A 17739-nucleotide genomic window follows, 5' to 3' on the forward strand; every position below is an offset into this window, starting at 1 on the left:
ATTGGGACATAGCTTTAACACTGTGGTAAAGATGGCTCAGAGTCTGCAATAAGCAGCACCCTCATCCTTGTCCTCACCCAATTAGAAGTCCAACACGCAACCCAGAGCTAGATAGGACATAGTACAGGGAACAAGTGCTTTTATTGGCTTATTTACAAAAAAAATCTCAGCTGGAAAGTGGGAGAAGAGGTATAGGGGGAAAAGAGTTGGAGGCAAAGAAGCACAACTATCCTTCTGGCCTCTAACCAACCACTCAGTTCATATTCAGAGCTCTATTCCCTGGGGAGGGGGGGGGTAAGAGGCAAAAATCCATCTCTGTTTTCTTTAGCCCTTACTACCAGAATAAGTCTTTCCCACTTTACATAGCATCATAGAATCATAGACTAGGGAGAGACCTCCTTGGGCACCTAGTCCAACCCCTACCCAAAGTATGAATCCCTTTTATAGATTCCCTTCTCTGGGACTCCATAAAGTCTTTTCTTTTGGTCTAGGACCACCCTTCCACCCCCATAAATAAGACTTTTGATATTTTTGTTATCATGAATAGGGGTCATCTCAGTTCCTGGAGACAATTAAAAACAGAGGTATAAGGAGCTTTGCCTGGGGGTGGGGCATAGAAAGTATGGGAGAAGAGGAATGGGGAAGGCAAGTCACTGTCTTTGACTATCTTGCTCCCCTTTGCACATCTGCTTTTCTCAGAGCTCACCAACCTAACTAGGAGCATGGGCCTGTTTATTCTGCTGCGTCCAGTTGGGAGATTCCTACCTCTCCTTTCTGGGCTTTCTTTTCCCATCTCAACCCTTCCAGTCAAATTATTAGAGTGCCAGGCACAAACAGTTCTGGAACAAACCCATGAGCCTCAGAGTGTGTGTGTGTGTATATGTGAGATGGGGGGGGTAGTAGGTGAATGATGACAAAAAAATCTGAGGCCACAGACCTCTGGCAGCTCATTTCTCCTTCCTTAAAACCTCTCTCTATTCTTCCTCACACAATTAATTATTGACTTTCTTCTGCATCCTCCTCCTATCTTCTTGTTCTTCATCACCTCTATTACCTCTTGGCATTTACTTCCCCCATGCCTTTTACTCCCCTTTCTGGCCCCACCTTCACTTCTCGATGCTCCCCCCCAGGACGACGGCTCCGACCAGGACCTCGTGAGCCCCGGGAACTATTGGAGCCCCTGGAGGAATTGCTGCCAGCAGTGGAGCAGGCACTTGCCCCTTGACTCCGGGGCAAAAAGCTGGGTCTGCTATATGGAAGCCAGGTTTCCTCTGTAGGGGAAAAGAGAAAGAGATCCAGGTACTAAGAAAAGGACAATGACTACCACTCTCCTCATTGTACCCATGATCATGCTCTAATGAAAGAAGGTGGAGCAGGAAAGAGCAGAAAATGAGGGATGAGGGTAGAGTAGCTAACATAGTGCTTGGATGTAACAGGAACTGAGTATATGAAAGATGGAGGAGGGTAGGAGATTTGAAAGTAATCAAATTCATGAGTTCTGCTGGGAATGAGTTGGGAATTTAAAATCCAACCTCTGTTGGAAAACAGTGAAAAATCTGTAAATTGGTAAACAATTTCTACACTATAATTCCCACACTAATCCCTTTGTTGTCCTACATTTGGCCCTTTCAATCTACCCAGTGACTACTTACCATCAGGGGGAGGAGCATGATGACTCCCTGGGGGTGCAGCTCGAACCATTCTTTTCTCCCCTCTCCTCTCTCGTTCCAGAGAGGAGAGATTTCCTATTGCTCGAAGCCCTAAGGCCCAGCCAGCCTCCTCTTCTGGTGGAGGAAGGGGTGGGGGGGGCAAATCTAGGAAGGAAGAGCTTTTGGTATCAGAAAACTCCTTCACTTTGTCCACATCATCAACCTTCTTCCCCTATATTCAAACAATCTTCCTGGCATAATGAGATCAGGAGTAAACAGTTCTGACCTGCTCTTCCTCCCCAAATCTGGGACCTTCTTTTCCTCATCATCTAGCCCACCATCATAATATCCTACATTTCCTAACTATCCCATAGAAAACCACCATTCCCAACTACTGTAATACTACTCACCTCCTGGACTCCGGTCCTTTCTATAAGGAACAGCTTTGGATTTCTTCCGGGTTCGTGCATGGGGTCCTGAGGGTGAGGAAGTCATCTCTTTAGGTGTCAGTCTGGCTCTAACTATATGGTTGGAGAGAAGGAAGTTGGGGTTAAGGACTGGCTCTGGGAAAGGGCTTGAAGCTACAACTTTAGATCAGAGGCTGTCATATAGCTGAGGATGAGAGAAGAATGTTAGGCTAGGAACACAATACATGAAGGGCTCAGTGACTGTAGACTCACCTGGGGTGCTGGTGGTACTAGGGACAGGGTTAGGGCTGAGGTGTTGAGGTGGCATTGGGCTGGCACTCAGGCTAACGGGCCCTTCAAGGCCACTCAAACTGGACCGGGATAGGCTGAGAGGAGGACTTGCTCCAGCGAGCACCCGCCTGCAAAGACATGAATCTGTTAATATATGGGGAAACATCACCTACAGAGACAGTCTTCAGAGACTCAGTCTACAGCAGGCCAGCCCTTTCTAATTTATACTCACTCTTCCATAAAGAGAGGGGATAAACCACACTCAACCTTGACCCAACCATAAACCCCAGCCTCCTCAAGTTTCCTAGGATTCCTACCTGGGTGTGTGGTGGATACAGACAATTTCAGCAGGGGCCTGTGATGGCTCAGGGGGTGAAGGAGTAAGGGTTGCTGTGGATTGATCTCCATAAGAAGGAGTAGGAGAGGGAGTATTTCCACGAGAGGGGGAGGCCATGCAGCCTTCTCTTGGGTTGGACTCTTCCAGGTGGCTTCTTTCAGGCAATGGTGGGCACCACTCATCAGGTTCTGAACTGGGTTCAAGGAGAAGAGGATGAGGGGTAAAGTTGTTCACTTCCTTCAGTTCTCCTACCATCAGCTCCTCACTCTTCCAACCAACATCTCTGCCCTCATGTTCACCCTCACTGTCTGATAACAGAAGAGTTGGAAGGGAGCTCAAGTCATCTAATCCACCCCACATCTGACCAAGAACTCTCTCTACAATATCCTTATTAAGTGGTCATCAGGATCCCTTTGAAGATTTCCAGGGATGAGTAACTCATTGCCTACCAAAAGAATTTATTCCAGTTGTGGGACCATTCTAATTATTAGGTTCTCCAGAGTTTCTTCCAGCTCTAAATCATATAAGTACAATTTTTCAAAATCTGCTCCCTTGAATTTTCCTCCCATTCTTCCTAATTCTATCCTTTGGACAAACTAAAACAAGTCTAATCCCTTGTCCCTATGGGTTTGGAACCAGGGCAGGAGACCATCTTACCTGTCCTCTAGCTCTTCCTCAGCCCCCTCCAAGCAGTTTAACTCACAGGAAGGGGGTGGTGGAGGCAATGGTTCAGGCCAGCTCAGAGAGGGGGTCTGTACAGGCTTTCCCAGGATCTTTAATTTCCCCCCCCTGGGGCCTGAGAGGAGGAAGGATATGGGGCACACAGAGGTATTGTTCAAAGGAGGAGGTATGAGGGGAGACAGGAAAAGGTAGGGCTGGTGGTAGAAAGAAGGGCTAAAAGGTGGCAGGAAGAATCTTGGAGGAAGAGAGTATTTAACTGAAGAATAGGGGCTAGGACAGATTTAGGATATCAAGTATACAGGAAAGAAATTATAGGTAATCCCTGGGCTGGGGTGAGATGGGAAGGTTAGGATTTGGGGATGTATAGAAAGCATACCACTGTCATCCTGGCTCCATTCTGGTGGAGCATAGTGGTTGGTCCAGGCCCCTGGATCCTCAGGGGACTGAGGGGGGAAGCCCCCATGGAAGGTTTGAAGCTCCTCACCAGCTGGGTCAATGGTGCTGTAGATGGGCCCTTCCCCTGGGGCTGTGGCGCCCCGGGCTGTCTGAGCCAGGTATAGGGAGATCCCTGCCTCTGGGGAAAGAAACAAAAGAAAACCCAGGGAGAGAGGCAGGGGGACAAAGAAAGACCAGAAAGAAAGGACCACAAGCAGAATGGGTGTGGTGGACTACATTTTCTTCCCTCTCTAAGGCCTAAGCAAAGCAACAGTTTCTTCTCCTCCACAACCCCCACCCAAGCAAGGAATATGCAGGTTCTGGGATTCAAGTTCCTGGATTCTTTCTAATATGTCCCAATTGGCTGATGAAAGAAAGGAAGTGAATTAGGGTGGTGGCACTATGCCTTACCATTGTAGTATCTGTCATCTGGGTCAGAATTGCTAGGGCAGCAGCTTCCCCTGGGTTCTTGAGCTGTAGGACTTCGTGGTGGATGAGGCCAAGAGTCTGCTAGCCAAGGGTATGGGGCTGGGCCAAGACCCATGGGAGGCCTATGAGACAGATCACTGGGGAATGTGAGGGGATGGCCAGAATTGGGAGTATAGTTTGGTAGAAGATCTTTGGGGGTGATCATCTTAGGAATGTTGATTTGAACTGGGAAGAAGTGGGTCTGGACTGAGACAGATCCAGTTTGAGCCAAGGTTCTGTGGGTGGTTGTGGTGGGGATGTGAGGGTAGAGTTAGGGAGGGTGAGGTAAAGGGAATATGAAGAGGAGATGAGAGGACAAATGAAAGTTCTGGCAGGATTATGATTGTAGGGATTACCTGGAGCTGGCTCGGGAGAGGCCCTCATTGTGGGGGAAGGAGACTGGGAAAGACAGATTGGGTAATTGAGTGAGTACCAACTTTGACCTCTGGTCTGAACCCCATCCTAGGTAGAGCTGCCTTACCTGCTGGCGTGTAGGCAAAGGAGGCTTCCAAAAGACACAATTGGAAGAAGGGTAGGAACAGGACAGGACACAGGTGAAAAGGGAATGATAGGTCAGGAAAATGAAACTTTCCCCCCCATTTCCTAGCTTGACCTCACTTTCACCTATGAGAATCCCTGAATCTCTCAGGCTTAGATGAGTTCTCAGTTTTTCCTCCTCCTTCCAGACCTATTTCCTTAGCCTTGGAGGTACAGACCTCCAGGTCTCAGCCCTTCCTGAAGATCTCTTTTCTTCCTTTCAATCCCTGCCGCCCCCTCCTTCCTGATCAGTGCCTTGCTCACCATTGTAGTGGCTGAGCTCCTTGCGCTGTCTACGGCGCCGATACAGGGCGGCACTGAGTCCGAGGAGAAGTGCCCCACAGGCTGCTCCACCGCCTGCTATAAAGGCTGGCTCCCGCAGCACACTTGCCAGGCGCTCTGCAAGCCCTGGACCTACCTCCAGTCCAGGCCCTGGTTCTGGATTCCGCGGGAGCGCTATGCAGAACAGGGAGATGTCAAAGCATGGAAAGGCAAGGGAAAGTCTGGGACTCAGAGGGGGTCATCTTTATGCTAGAAGTACAATTACCCTCTTAGGTATCCCATCTCCCAACTAGCATCCCAGTCCCCACACCCCCTTTTCCTTTCACTTACGAAGTTGTATCAACACAGGGGGGCTGGCCACGCCCACACCAGCACTGGTGGCTGCAGCGACTTGGGTTTGGTAAAGGAGGCCTGGGAGTAGTCCCCGCAATACTGCGGACCGTGTCCAGCCTGCAGCAGATTGGTTCAGGTGGAAGCGGCTCTCATTGCCCAGGCACCAAATCTAGAAAGACCACGAGAGGTGGGATAGGGTACAGAACAGTGTGTGTGGATCTGGGTCATTGCCCTCCTTAGAAACTGGGCATGATATAGCAGGAAGGGGTCACTTTGTCGGCTAACACCTGAACCTCTTCCTACTTCCCAACCCTCCCACTCTCAAGATTCTGGAAGCATAATGTCCTTGGCAAAAGCAGTGAGAGGCCCTCTGTACTCTGCCCTGTTCAGAGAGCAGATTCCGTTTAGTTCTGATAACTATACTTTAGGAGAGACATTGACAAGCTAGAGCACAATCAGAAGCAGGTGTCCAAACTGTAGAGGAGGCTTGAAACCATGGCATTTGAGAATCTCTCAGAAAGAATTAGGCATATTGAGCCCATAAAAGACATGGGGTTGGGAGGAGAAGGGGCATAATTCCTGACTTAAAGGATTTGAAAGGCAGTCATGTGGAAGAGGGATAGATTAGAATTGTTTTGCTTGGCCCCAGAGATTAGAACTAGAAACAATGAGTGGAAATTACAGAGGGGCAGATTTCAGCTCCATATAAGGAAAACTTCCTAACAATTAGAAATGTCCAAAAACGGACAGACTCCCTTGGGATGCAGGGAGAATGCCTTATTGCTGGGGGTGCTCAGTCAGAGGCTGGATGATTGCTTTTTGAGGATGTTGCACAGAATTCACAATTGGGATATGCCCAAAGCTAAGACAGCCAAATACACCCTCTTCCTTAGCTTCATTATCCTTCCAAATCTATGTCTCTGTCCACCTGTCCTTTTTTCTCTCTAAGCCTTGTACCTTCACATGGAGGCCCTTCCAAGCTCCCTGGTGTCTGGGGTCCCAGACTCTACTGTTCCATATTTTGAAACATATTTTCTCTCTCTCTCTGTCTCTGTCTCTGTCTCTGTCTCTCTCTCTCTCTCTCTCACACACACACACACACACACACACACACACACACACACAAGCTTTCTACCTGATATCGCTGAATGATTCCATTTTGCTGGGTGGGGATAGGAGGCTCCCAGGAAACAGTGATGCTGCTGTTGCCATCACCCCCCAGGGCCACTGTCACTGCCTGGGGGGGCCCACTGGGGGCTGGTTCAGGGTGGGGGCATGGTGGAGAAGGACACAGACAGTCACTGAATGCTCTCAGTTCCTTGATTTCCAAACATCTTTTCCCCAATACCACTGTATAAACAAGCTTGATAGCTAAGGAATGGTTTCCCCACCCACACATCCCATTATTTGGCTGTCAATGGACATCCCTTTCGGACTTCAGTCTTCTCAGCTCTCCTCCTCCCTGGTACCCTGAATCCCTCTTGCCTATCCTTGCTTGATTCCCCCCCCCACATGTCCCTTCTCACCCTCCTCAGGGGTGCTCCTGGTTAGAACAGTGCTGTCAGGCCCTGGTCCCTCCATGCTGTAGGGCTGCACCTTGATTTGGATCTGTGCACCTGCTGGAAGCTCTCTCAGCACAGCACTCCGCTGGCCTGAGGATCCTATGTCCAAAACTGTCCAGCTACTTGAGCCTACTGCCCTCCACAACACCCGGAAGCCCCACACCAACTGAGATTGGCCATCCACCTGGAGAAACAAGCATGCTAGAGTGGATAAGGAGAGGGAGGAGAGGCCCTAACAGCTTCTGAAGACCTCAACCCCTCCATAGGTCAGAGCAGCCTCCTCCACCCAATGGACTTCACTTTCCCAAACCCAGTCCTTTGAGCTTTCCCTCCTGATGTTAAATCCCAATCGCTGCCTGTGTTCCCCTCCCCTCCACTCTGTCCCCTTACTCACAGTCCAGGACACCTGCAGGGATGTGGGACTCAGGAATAGGGGCTCCTGCAGTTGAACAACCACATCAGCCAGATCTCGCTGCCCTTGCCATGGATCCTCAACTGGCCTGGAGGGGCCACTGTCTGCTAATCAGAGAGTCCCCTCAGAAGGGGTCACAGAAGAAAAAGAGGAGGCTGGCTATAATTCTTGCTTCTCCTCTGATACTTCCCCAAGCCAGTTCTCCTGCTCAGTGGGAGCAGGACAGCAGAGCAGCTTCTGGGGATGAGTCCTGACATCTGCCACCTACCGTCTGTCACAGGGTAGGTGACATAGAAAGGTAGAGGTTTTGAGATTTGAGATCTCTCCTCAATAGGAAGGCTTTCCCTTTTACTTAGATCCTCTCTAGGGATGTATGCAGCAATGAGCTGGAGATGGGGGCTGTGTGAATTTGAATCTCCTACCCATTTCCCCATATCAAAAGACATGATCTTCACTCACCCTGGGTCTGAACAGGCTCAGAGACAGGACTAGGTTCACTGAGACCCCAAGTCCCTGCTGCTCGAACTAGGAATAGGTAGATTGTGTTGGGCTGCAAACCAGTGATGGTATGTGTCTCTAGCTGTACACCATCTGCTACTGTCCTCCAAGTGTTACCAGATGCCTGGCTGCAATGGAGAAGGTTGACTAAGGGAGGAACACTCATCCAGTTTGACAGGACTTCTGTGATTCTACTCTGCTCCAAAACTTTTCTGCCCCCATTCCATCCCCAACCAGAAAGGGACCTAGAGAGCCCTGACCACAATTTCAAAGATCTCAAGAACAGATGGTCCCAGACAGAGCCCAAAACCCAATGTCTATCAGTTGCACACCCCCCACCTCCTTAAACCCTCACCTGAAGGCCTCTATCATATAAGAAGTAACTGGTGACCCTCCAGTCTGTGGGCTGGGCTTCCAGGTCAGGGTGATGCTGTTTTTGGTGACTTCAATAACCACTGGCTGAGAGGGAGAACCAGGGGGACCACTGGGCTCAGTGGGGAGCCCTGTGGACCCCACAACACCATCTATAGGAAAGAATTAATTAATGAAAAAGCATTTGTTAAACATATAGTAGTATTATGGAAGATAATAGTCTGCTATGGGACTACACTTCCCAGAGACATAGTAATATTGATGGCAGGGGAAAAGACAGCATAATGATTCCCCACTCACATAAGTTTTAAAACTTGACTCCTTTAGTTCAATTCAATAAACATTTTAAAGCACCTACTATGTGCCAGGCACTATGCTAAGCTTTCTGCTTCCCTTCTTAAAAGTCATAAATTGAATGAATGTATGGAAGATGCAGTCTGTCCTGGGATATTGGGAGAAAGTTACTGACACGGTGGAAGGCCTTAGATAAAGACAAATAGAAAAAATGGATTGGGAAAAGGGATATCTCACCTTGTACCCTTAACCAGCCATTCCATATGGCCTGCCCTTTGGAATTCTTGGCCACACAGCTGTAGAGCCCCGAATCACCCTCCTGAAAAAAGACAGGTTACTGACGACTGAACTAAATGGGGATTAGGTGGGCAAAGGAGGGAAGGATGCAGAGGCATGGGAGAAATGCTGTGCCAATTTCCAGGGACATCTGAGATGAGGAGGGGTTAGAGACCTAGCAGATGGCCATTGGGTTGGGAATATTAGAACGAGGAGCTCTGAGGAGTCTTTCTGGGTCCCCATTGAGTTGGTTTGACTCACCTGCAAGTTCGTGATATGCAAGGTGCCATTAGCCAACAGATTTAGTCTCAGGTCTCCACTGCCCAGCCCCTGTCCATCCTTCAACCACTGAACACTGGGCTGGGGGTTCCCAGTCACTTTGCATGGCAACCACACAGAGGATCCTGATGCCAGAGTCTGATTCAATGGCCCATGGAGGATTATTGGAGGAAAGTCATCCAGGGAAACTAGGGGAGAAAATGCTGAACCAACTCAGAAGAAGGTCCCTAGATCCAATTTGCAGCCTTCTTACCTTAAGCCATTTGAAAAGCAGAAGGGTTGCCCCAATTTAGTACTATTATCTTGGTTCCACAAATTTATCCTCATTAAGTTCTTTTCTTGGTTCCCAAGCTTTGAGGATCTTCCCTAGAAACCACCCTCACCTCATTCACATTGCAGAGAATACAAAAAAGCCATTCTCTTTTAGCCATTGCCTCCTTCCAGTGCAAGTGCCCCATTGTATGCTCACCATCCTTCACCTCCAGTGAGGCCCTGGCCAGAACGCTGCCAGCAACACTGACTGCCTGGCACACATAGTAACCAGCATCCCCACTTTGCACTTCAGTGATGTTGAGTTGGCCACTTGGGGAGACAGTGAAACGCCCTGTGGACTGGGAGTGCTGACTAGGGAATAGCAGAATCTGGAGATAGATAGAACCAGGAATCTGAGAACCCAGGGGAGCAGAGAGCTGTATCCTTTTTTGGGGACCTACAGCTCTCCTTCCCCACCAGACCCAAAATCAATGAAATTCCAGGGAGAGAACAGGATTATAGGGTCAAGGACAGATAACCACTAGGAGGCCCTGTGCTTTCCAGATTTAAAATGTGTCTGGTTAAAGTGAACAACAGTGATATGTTGGAAAGGAGGCATCAAGAAGTATTGGACGGGCAGCTAGGTGGCACAGCCTGGGAGTCAGAAGGACCTGAGTTCAAATCTGACCTCAGACACATAACACTCACTAGCTAAGTGACTCTGGGCAAGTCACTTAAACCCAATTGTGTCACCAAAAAAAAAAAAAGAACGATTGAGTTGTCTTATCATGTGGAACCAGGCATAAGAACTAGTAAATGAGTTAGACTAAAACTGGCTATCCAAGAGAGAGGTAAAATGCTCTAGGTAGGAGACTTATGAACATACATGATGAGGTGGAGGCTTGAGAGAAGTGTTACAAGTGGCCTAAGATTTGGGAAAACATTTGTGGGAATGGGAAATGTAAACCCTAGGGATAGCCATAAGGGTGTGTTTGAGAGTACCAACTGTTAAATTTCAGTGGGATAATTTACACTTCATAAATCAGCAAACACTAGAAGTTAGGGTTTGATTTATTGTTTTGTTGGTTGTCTACACTTAATAAAATGATAGAGAAAATGTTATTAATATGGATTAAGCTTAAAAGTGTCACATGCAGAGAACTGCTTGTTTAATATTTACCAATGTACCCCTGGACAGACACCTACCTGACTACCTTCCTTCTGCCAGAAGATAGCAGGTGGAGGATTCCCCTTTGTCTCACATTGGAAAGTCACGGTATCTCCTGGAGCCACTATCTGGTCCTGTGGCTGTGTCACTAGCTGGGGTGGGACTGGAAGAGAGAAAAGAAAGGAGAACAGGAGTGAGGGGATAGGTCCAGCCCAGAGAGGATGTTAAGTCAAGAAGAGATCTGATGGGGTGGGGAAAAGGTCAAATTTGGCTAGTAAGTAGCCTATTCTTTTCTTCTTTCCCACTTGTATTCTTTATTTTTTCCCTACCTCTAGAATTCATTGACCTTGGTCAGTGCCTCCTACCATTTCATGAAATAAGTCCCCAATCCTCCAACCATGCTTTCCCCCTGTCTCTCTATTATCTACCTTCTCCACAGGCCTCCTCTTGCTCCCTCCTACCCCTACTCCAATGATCCCTTCCTGTCCCTCCCTCCACCCTCAAACAGGGTTCTTACCATGGACACTGAGAGAGCCTGAGGCCTCCGCTCGGCCCACACTGTTCTCAGCCACACAGGTATAAGTTCCCTCATCTTCTGCACTCACTCTCCCGATCCGAAGACTGTAGTCACTCCTGATCTCATACCTGTTTCACTCCCCACCCACCCACCCACCAGGGATGGATTGGTCACAGCTATGCCCCTTTTTCCTCCCCAACCCTGAAACTCTGCTCTGAGGAGCCTGTGACCTTTCCAAGACAGTCACCAAGGTCAGGTACACAGACAAATCATGGACTTGAAGCCTACAGATTGGGGAATGTGGACACCATAGATGGGGTGAAAAGGAAAATGGACATGGTTTCCATAAGTCCAGATACTGAAACCACAGAGGTGAATGTGGCTGCATCCCAGTCCCCTGGATGATGGGTAAGAGAAGTTCTCTTGATGGTTGAGGGTCCTGTTGAGTAAGAAGAAGGGGGCTTCTCACCTGCCTATGGGCAATTCCCCCTCCTCCTTGCGCCAACGCAGATGTGGTGGAGGATCCCCCTGCACCTCACATGGGAAGTCAGCAGGGGCATCAGCCAGGACTACCTGGTTCACAGGCCTGCGCAGGAAGGAGGGGCGCTCTGGCACAGAGGAATGGGCATAAAATTACAGAGATGTCTACAAAGCCCCTCGTTCCCTTCTCCCCAACCTCTGGAACTCCTGTACTTACCAAAAACCACAAGTTCAGCTGCCCCACTATCACGTTCTCCTGCCACATTGGAAGCCACACATACGTACATCCCAGCATCACTCTTGAGTGTGTGTGACATCATTAGTTTCCCACCTCGAATCTGGAGAATGTGGGGGCAGTTCGATTCCTTTAGACTTTACAGTCCCCTATTCTGCTCCAATCCTCTTCTGCTTAAGTATATCTTTTGCCCATATTTGACCCTAAAAAGCTCACTGGACAACCAGAATCCACTTTATTATCCCCAACTTTTTACCCACTTCCCTCAGTCTCCTTCCTTCCTTCCCTTCACTATCCTCTTGTTCTGCTTTTTTCACAGTGACCAACTTCTGACTACCCTAACCCTTTCTATTTAGTGAATCATAGTTTTTGACATGCTTTAGAACCTATTTCTCTTGAATTCCAAATGCTCTTATTTAGTAGATGAGCAGCCCTTTAACCCAAAGTGAACAATTCTTAAAACAATGCTTCTAATTTTGATTTATGACTAAATTCCACTGACTAAAAAGTATTACCATATGAGTCAGGAGACCGGGGTTCTAGTCTTATCCCTGTCATCAACTACCTTTATGACTTTGAGTAAGTCACTTCCCCTCAAAGGGACTCAGTTTCCTCCTCTGTAAAATGTGTGGGCCCGGATTAGTTGCTCTCTAAGGTCCCTCTGGTGCTAAAATGCTATGATTTTAAGACCCTTAAACTCTGTTCACATTCTTTCTGGGGAGATCCTCCCCTCCACCCTAGTGGCCCCACCCCTCCCAAAACTCCAGTTCCTCACTGTGATTCGTCCTTCCTGCTCCTTGAGCCGAAGATTGTCTTTCTTCCAGGACACAGAGGGTTCTGGGTGACCCCTGGGTGGCACACACTCCAGAACTGCAGGTTCCCCCATTGCCACCACCACGTCCACCGGGGGCTGCCGGAAGTCATCCCTTAGTACTGAAGAGGCGAGGAGGAGGTGAAAAGGGGATTAAAAAAAAAAGTATACAGGGTCCAGAAAATAAGTGAGGACTAAGCAAGTGTGGTTCTAGTGTTTCAGAGTAGCGTACCCTCTAAAAGTACAGAGTTCAGGGGCTAATCTGGATATACAGGGGCGGGACTCTGCCACTTCATGGAGAAGGACAAAACTTGTGGTGCGTTGTAAAATTAAGTATGGAGAGAATGGGAGCCGACCTGAGAAGGGTCTGTAAAGTTCCAGGGCCACATCAAGCGCTGGGATTGTGAAAGCAGCGGAAGCATGAGTCAGGTTAGACACTTGCCCCGAGGCCACTCACCCGCCACCTCCAGGGAAGCATTCCTACTGGCCGCTACCCCTAGGTAGTTGCGAGCCACGCAAGTGTAGATGCCCTCATCTGGACGGGCTCGGCGTCCATGCACGATACGAGGGAAGAAGAGTGCGCCGCTGGGTAACAGCAGGCGGTGAGCCCGCGGATCCTCTCGGGCCGTAGCCACACGTGCACCGTCCTTATACCATTCAATATCTGGACGGGGCCTGCCCTCGGCACGGCACGGCAGAGTGGCAGGCTCACCCCTGGAGACCAGCAAATCTGGCGGCTGTTCCACTATGCGTGGCACTGCGTCCTCCGGTCCAGCTCGCGACCCTGAAAAGAGGAAGAGGTGGGAAGACTGCCCAAACGGGGGTAAACTGAGGCATGTGGTCCAGAGGTGGAGGGTTAGTTTTTCCACACCCCTTCCCACAGTGCAGATTTCCTACTGGTCACATGGCCTTGACATCGCAAGATTACTTTCCCTAGCAGAGATGCTGAGACACTCGGGGCTCCGCTTAGTTCTATAAAGGAGATATCCCGCGGAAAGCTTAAGGCATGGAACTGAGAAATGACCTACTTAAGAACAGGTCAAGAACTGGACTATGTTCTCACACATTGGCTTTCTCCCTTCCTGGCTCCCGGGCCTCCCCAGGACTTTCCAATTTCCTGGCTATCACTGGATAAGAGAAAGGTAAACGTAGTTTTCGAGTACCGAGGCTTACCTGGGTAGGGGCAAAGAAACAGAAAGACTTTCGGGAAAGTGTGGTGGGGGGAAGAGGACAGGAGTGGGGAATTGTGGCTTTCTTTTACTAGGAGTTGTAGCCAGTCTAGGCCACTAGGTGTCGCTACTGCCATATGTAAGAGTATCATGGGGACTTCAGGTTGGGGCAGGGAGGGTGCAAGAATAACCCTTGGGTGAGCAACCCGGAGCCCTTCCTAAGTACTCTTCGGCTCCGGGCTTTGGTTTCAAATTCAGTTTTATTTTCCTCTCCCTTAGAAAGTTAGAAGTAAGACTGAGCTGGGCCAGTCGCTTCTTTATTCTCTTCGCTGATCTCTTGGATGTATGTATGAGGGGGGAGGGATTTTAAATTACCTTTTTGATTTAAATAAGTGTTATGGATAGAACCTATGATTGTATTGCCATTGGGACACCTTGGATTAATATTTCCCCTTACCGAGACATCTTGCCACCTCTGCAAGGTAATTTACAGGCTTAGAAAATTGTTAGCGCACTGAGTCGGTGACTTGCCCTGGCTAGTATGAGTCAAAGGCGGGATTCGAACTCGGTTTTTTCTGTTTTCGAGACCAGCTCTTTATCCCCAATGCCATATTGCCTCTCAAATAAATTTTTTTAAAAATGTTTTTAACCTCATTGCCCTGACATATCCTGGCTTTCAGAGCAAAATCTTCTTTTTCCAGTTCTGCCTCCACATATCAATCTCCTCCCAACCCCAGTCTTCCTTCTAACACATGTTCAGGCATCAGGTAATGCAGTCAGCCTCGTTGGAGAGGTAGACTGAGAGCGAACTGAGACTTTCCAGTCATTTAGCGCTATTGAGAGGGGAAAGGAGGGGATCTGTCACTGAGGGGGCTCCAAGGCTTATGTACCTCGAGAAATGATGCCTGGAACTTGGGAAGAGAAGAACTCTCAGACCACCTGGCTTCCCTTCCCTCCTCCCCATCCTATGGACTTGTCTCTTTCCCCCTAATTCCTTCGGACAACAGCTGCGGGACACTGGTACCTCGAATTCCTCCCCTTGTCATTTCTAGTCCCAAGAGAAGCTTCTACACATCAGACTAATGAATAGCTGATGGGCATGTTAATGAGGCCTGGGGGCTCTTCGCCTAGTAATCAGAGTACAATACTTCTTTTTCCTTCCGCGCTTTCCAATTTAAGATCATACTATCTAGATCTGGAAAGGACCTCAGAGGAAATCTTAGTCCAACCCACTCCGTTTACAGTTGAGGAAGCTGAGACCTAGGGAGGTGAAATAACTTATCCAAGCTTACACAAATAGCAGGTTGCAGAGCAGAGACTCGAGTCCTGATTTTTCTGATCCCAAATTTAGTACTCTTTCCACTATACTACTGCTCCAGAGCCAATTTTCTATTCTCTCTCTCTCTGTGCTTTTACCCACCCCCATAAGCTAATGCTAGAAGTGACCCGAGAGTGACCAAAGAGGTTACTGGAACCTTTCTGAAAAGAGACTCCCGAGAAACAATCATTTTGGGGTACGACGAGGTGGGAGAAGAGTGCGGAAAGGGACATAAGGCTACCCCAAGAAAAATGACAGAGTTGAAGTTCGAGACTTGGTCGATAGGAGGCAGATTTTGGTCATATATCTCCCTAGGTACCTAATGAACAGCTTCCTCGTGCTTCCAGCTGCGCTCTGGGGGCTTCGGGTTGTCGCAGTCATTTATTAATCACTGTAATTAGCAGTAATGACTCCGACTCCTGCAAGCTTCAGTTCTATTGGAGCTGGAGGCTGCATTATCCCACAGTGGAGAGAATAGGGCTTCCTAGTTCCCCTAAAATGCTCGGCTAAACGCTTCCTGCGGCTCTCCGCATCCTGCTCGATGTGCCGAGAAACTCTGAGGCCAGATTATTCTCTCTCTGGGCCTCATGATTATTTGCATTATTTGGGCCGGACTGGGCTCAGGTGTGCCTCTGGGGTCTGGGGCAGATTCCCTGTTCCACCCCTCACCTTCCACCCCACGTAGTTCATTAGCCCTCGCCCCTTCTTTACTTCGGATTCCACCACCACGGACATATCTGTGTACTGGATCCTCACTTCTATCTCAGTGACGCTGTAGTCAACAGCCCCACAACCCCAATCGCACTCCTAGCAATACCAGAACAACACGCCTAACCTCTGTCCCGATAACGACTAGTCCCTGCCATCTGCGTCCCAAAACTTTTTCCGCTTTAAGATGATTGGGGAGGAAAAAGGAGGAAATTCTTAGCCCTGGACCTCCCAAAAAGAAACTCCTATCCCCAGAGCAGTTTGACTTTCCATCTAACAGCGTGCATTCCCGCAGAAGTGGAATCCCTCAGGCAGGGCGTTCTCACCGTTGAGAGGGGGATCCCCGGGGGGAAGGAGGCTGTGGTTGAGCGCGACCAGAGAGGAGTTGAAACCGAAGAGCAGCTCGCTTGAGTTGGAGATATCCCCAGCCAGGGAGTCCGCGAACAGGTTCATCTGCAGCAGCGTCTTTAGCAGGTAACGTAGCATGGCGGGGACTGGGACGAAGTTGGGGGCTCGGGTCCCAGCCCCCTGGTCCGAGCCCCTTGATCCGAGAGTTGTGCGCCCCTCCACAGCCTCTGTGAGTTGCTCCAGCCACAGTATGGCTTTCCTTCCCGCGCGTCCGCTCCGTCCGGTCCCCTCCTTCTCCTCCTCCTCTCCACTCCCCCTCCCCAGTTCAGGCAAGTCTCCTGGGGGCTGGGCGGGCTGAAAGCAGGTGCCAGGGCCGACCACCGCGTAATTAAGGGATTAATCCGCCTTCCGCCGCCCTGTACCCCTCCCCTCCACGCAACTGTCTCTCTAGTTGGGAGGGAGCTGCTTTAGTTTAGGCCCTGGAATTGAACCCCAACCCGTCGCTGGAGAACCTCTTACCCTCAAATCCCAATGCAGAGCGAACAGAATCACACCTTTAACCCATCTCCTGTATTTGCTTTCCCAATGGTCAGACTAAGTAAGATACTCAAAGATATGGAATCTTGCTCTGGCTCCCCAGAACTCTACTCCTCATCCTTGGCCGTCTGCCCTCTTTCCTGGCCTATAAACGAATATATTAATCCCTTCCTTCCCAGTCTTTTACACCTCTCCCTATGGAAAAATGGAGTGAAGAGCCAAAGAAGTGCCTTCCTCAGATTCACAGGGAAAGCAAACCAGGAATCCTAGTTTCCAATCATTTTGCATGTGCCTACTACGACCAAAGGCCAAATCTAGCTATGTAGTGTGTGTGTGTGTGTGTGTGTGTGTGTGTGTGTGTGAGAGAGAGAGAGAGAGAGAGAGAGAGAGAGAGAGAGAGAGAGAGAGAGAGAGAGCAGGAGGGGTAGCTCCTAGACTTTGTTACAGAATGGGAAGGGCCTTGGGACCCCAACACATAAACCCCTTTAAAAATATTTTGGGTTTGTTCAAGAGCATTTTGCCTGAATTATTCTGAGAACTAACTTGGTCTAAGACCTTTTTGTCACAGAAGCTTTGTAGGCCCCTTCACTGGGGATCCTCAGCTGCTCAAACAGGAAGTTATTTGGGCTCCTGTAGTCTTAAAATTCATGAGAATATTCAGGTCACTTCAGATACTTAATAACACCTTGGCATAAGGATAATAATAATAAAATGAATTTGTTGAATCTAGGGACCCTTCCTGGCTATTCTTTCCTGTTTTGTAGGATGGAAGTGAGTGTTCTATACTCGTGCCCTCCCTCTACCCACCCTACCAGAGGCTATCTATGGCCCTTGGTCAAATGCAGTGTTGGTGTAACTAAGGCAAAAGAGGCCCAGCTGGCCACTGTGGGTTTTTGACTGCTCTGGAGTTCAGATAGATGAGCTCTGTCCAGGAGTGAAAATGAAAAGAGTAGGCAGTAAAATGCAGATCATTTGCGTATTTTGTACATCAATCTGTACTCAGATATCTCATTAAATTGCTTTGATACCTTTAAAGAGAAAGGGAATGAGCCCGAGGGAAATGAACCAGTCAGAGAACAGAGA

General features: G+C 48.9%; 1 protein-coding gene across 2 annotated transcripts; it reads right to left on the minus strand.

Moving 5' to 3' along the window:
• Window positions 1–122: 122 nt before the first annotated feature.
• ROBO3 (roundabout guidance receptor 3) lies at window positions 123–16558 on the minus strand. Of its 2 annotated transcripts, XM_021000582.2 has the most exons (27): window positions 16098–16558; window positions 13034–13360; window positions 12541–12698; window positions 11748–11868; window positions 11520–11658; window positions 11051–11178; window positions 10572–10696; window positions 9583–9754; window positions 9096–9301; window positions 8796–8877; window positions 8248–8416; window positions 7854–8020; window positions 7377–7498; window positions 6947–7166; window positions 6556–6677; window positions 5418–5589; window positions 5070–5261; window positions 4750–4773; window positions 4625–4667; window positions 4212–4351; window positions 3742–3939; window positions 3342–3480; window positions 2665–2877; window positions 2330–2475; window positions 2060–2170; window positions 1653–1814; window positions 123–1271 (listed from the first exon to the last, which is right to left on the minus strand). In XM_021000582.2, the coding sequence occupies exons 1-27, from the start codon at window positions 16255–16257 to the stop codon at window positions 1051–1053; spliced, it is 4179 nt and encodes a 1392-aa protein (XP_020856241.1). In that variant the 5' UTR covers window positions 16258–16558; the 3' UTR covers window positions 123–1050. The 2 variants fall into 2 exon arrangements, with proteins under 2 accessions (XP_020856241.1, XP_078003255.1); XM_078147129.1 differs by lacking the exons at window positions 123–1271; window positions 1653–1814; window positions 2060–2170; window positions 3342–3480 and having other exon boundaries at window positions 2336–2475.
• Window positions 16559–17739: the final 1181 nt, after the last annotated feature.

This window comes from Phascolarctos cinereus, unplaced genomic scaffold (assembly GCF_003287225.1).
Source record: "Phascolarctos cinereus isolate Bilbo 61053 unplaced genomic scaffold, phaCin_HiC Scaffold_726;HRSCAF=1367, whole genome shotgun sequence".
NCBI lineage: Eukaryota > Metazoa > Chordata > Mammalia > Diprotodontia > Phascolarctidae > Phascolarctos > Phascolarctos cinereus.

Excerpts from the sequence above, each read along its gene's own strand:
- ROBO3 (XM_021000582.2), bottom strand. The coding sequence starts at position 16,257 with ATGCTACGTTACCTGCTAAAGACGCTGCTGCAGATGAACCTGTTCGCG. Across the intron at positions 13,361-16,097 it reads CGGGGATCCCCCTCTCAACG|GGTCGCGAGCTGGACCGGAG; the intron begins GTGAGAACGCCC and ends TCCTCTTTTCAG. Across the intron at positions 11,179-11,519 it reads GGGGAATTGCCCATAGGCAG|GTATGAGATCAGGAGTGACT; the intron begins GTGAGAAGCCCC and ends GGAGTGAAACAG.